This window comes from Octopus bimaculoides, chromosome 14 (assembly GCF_001194135.2).
Source record: "Octopus bimaculoides isolate UCB-OBI-ISO-001 chromosome 14, ASM119413v2, whole genome shotgun sequence".
NCBI lineage: Eukaryota > Metazoa > Mollusca > Cephalopoda > Octopoda > Octopodidae > Octopus > Octopus bimaculoides.
The window spans coordinates 29,640,240-29,641,473 of NC_068994.1; the positions used below are offsets into that span (position 1 = coordinate 29,640,240).

A 1,234-nucleotide genomic window follows, 5' to 3' on the forward strand; every position below is an offset into this window, starting at 1 on the left:
ATATATATATATATATATATATATATACATATATATACATATATATATTTGTATTTATGCATGCATGTATGCGTATTTGGATGTATTTATATATGTGTGTATGTGTGTGTATGAGTGCATGATTAATGTATCTATTTGTTCCTCATACAGACATGCACGTACATGTATTAGATGTAAATATGCGGCTTTGTCCGAGAATTCATACATTTAAATACCACTTACTTCCTAGATGCTGATTGATACCCATTACTGCTTCTTTATTTACGATTTTATCATAATGGAAAACTCCCATTTCCGTACCATTGCTGTAGATAGTTATCTGTAGTTAGAGAAAGAACTGTCTGTCAAGCTCAATACAGGACATTAAAAAGTATGTAACCATACATCGTAAGTGTAGCACAATATTGTATTACATGGAAAAATGCGAGCAAGAGAAATAATATTCTTAAGATTGTAAACCTGGAAAAGTACAGGACAAGTTATTATACTTGGAAAAGTTCAGGACAAGAACATTTTTACTTAAAATATTGCAGATAAGGATAAAATTTCAAATGACATTTAGATTTAGAAAATATTAGCTATTATTAAAACTAATAATTTTATTACAAGTTATTACTTCTGTTTGTTATTACTTGTTACTTCTATTAAAAATAAAGAAAATAACTCAATTAGAATATTTTTTGCATTCTGAAAAAAGATTCATTTTTTAAAAATTATTAATTGATAACTAGAAATATGAAAATAGGTTATAAAAATAATAGTAGTACGTAATTAGTTAGTACAATAAATATAATAATACAAAAATTAGTTATATATTTCAATAAAATCTACCTATAACAACAAATTCACAGTAAAATTTGCTTGAGTTATTGCCTAAATTATTGCCAAGTTTTCACATTTTTAATCTTGACCCAATGCCTATTTTTTACATAATGAATTTGCCTACCATATATACTATTCTACTTTGCATAAAACTTTAGCTATATTGGTACTTCTGGCTCTCATTTTTAAAGTATTCTAGTGTGTCAATATTTTAACAAAATGATGGTACCTTTTTTAATTATAATGTTACTTTGTAAATTAAAATCAAATAATTTTCAATATTCAAATTTTATTGTTAGGCTGCAATATTCTAAATAAAAATTTTCTTATTCTGTACTTTACCAGATGTAATAACTTGTCCTTTACTTTTCCAGGTTTATAAGCTTAAGAATATTAATTCTCTTGCTCGCAT

At 25.2% G+C, this 1,234-nt stretch overlaps 1 protein-coding gene across 1 annotated transcript in view; it reads right to left on the reverse strand.

Moving 5' to 3' along the window:
- The window catches only part of LOC106876258 (uncharacterized), a 103,153-nt gene that overhangs the window by 35,130 nt on the left and 66,789 nt on the right, over positions 1-1,234 (reverse strand). The window contains exon 11 of the mRNA XM_052972586.1: positions 223-319. Coding sequence (XP_052828546.1) covers positions 223-319 — 97 coding nt within the window. The remainder of the gene's footprint in view (positions 1-222; positions 320-1,234) is intronic.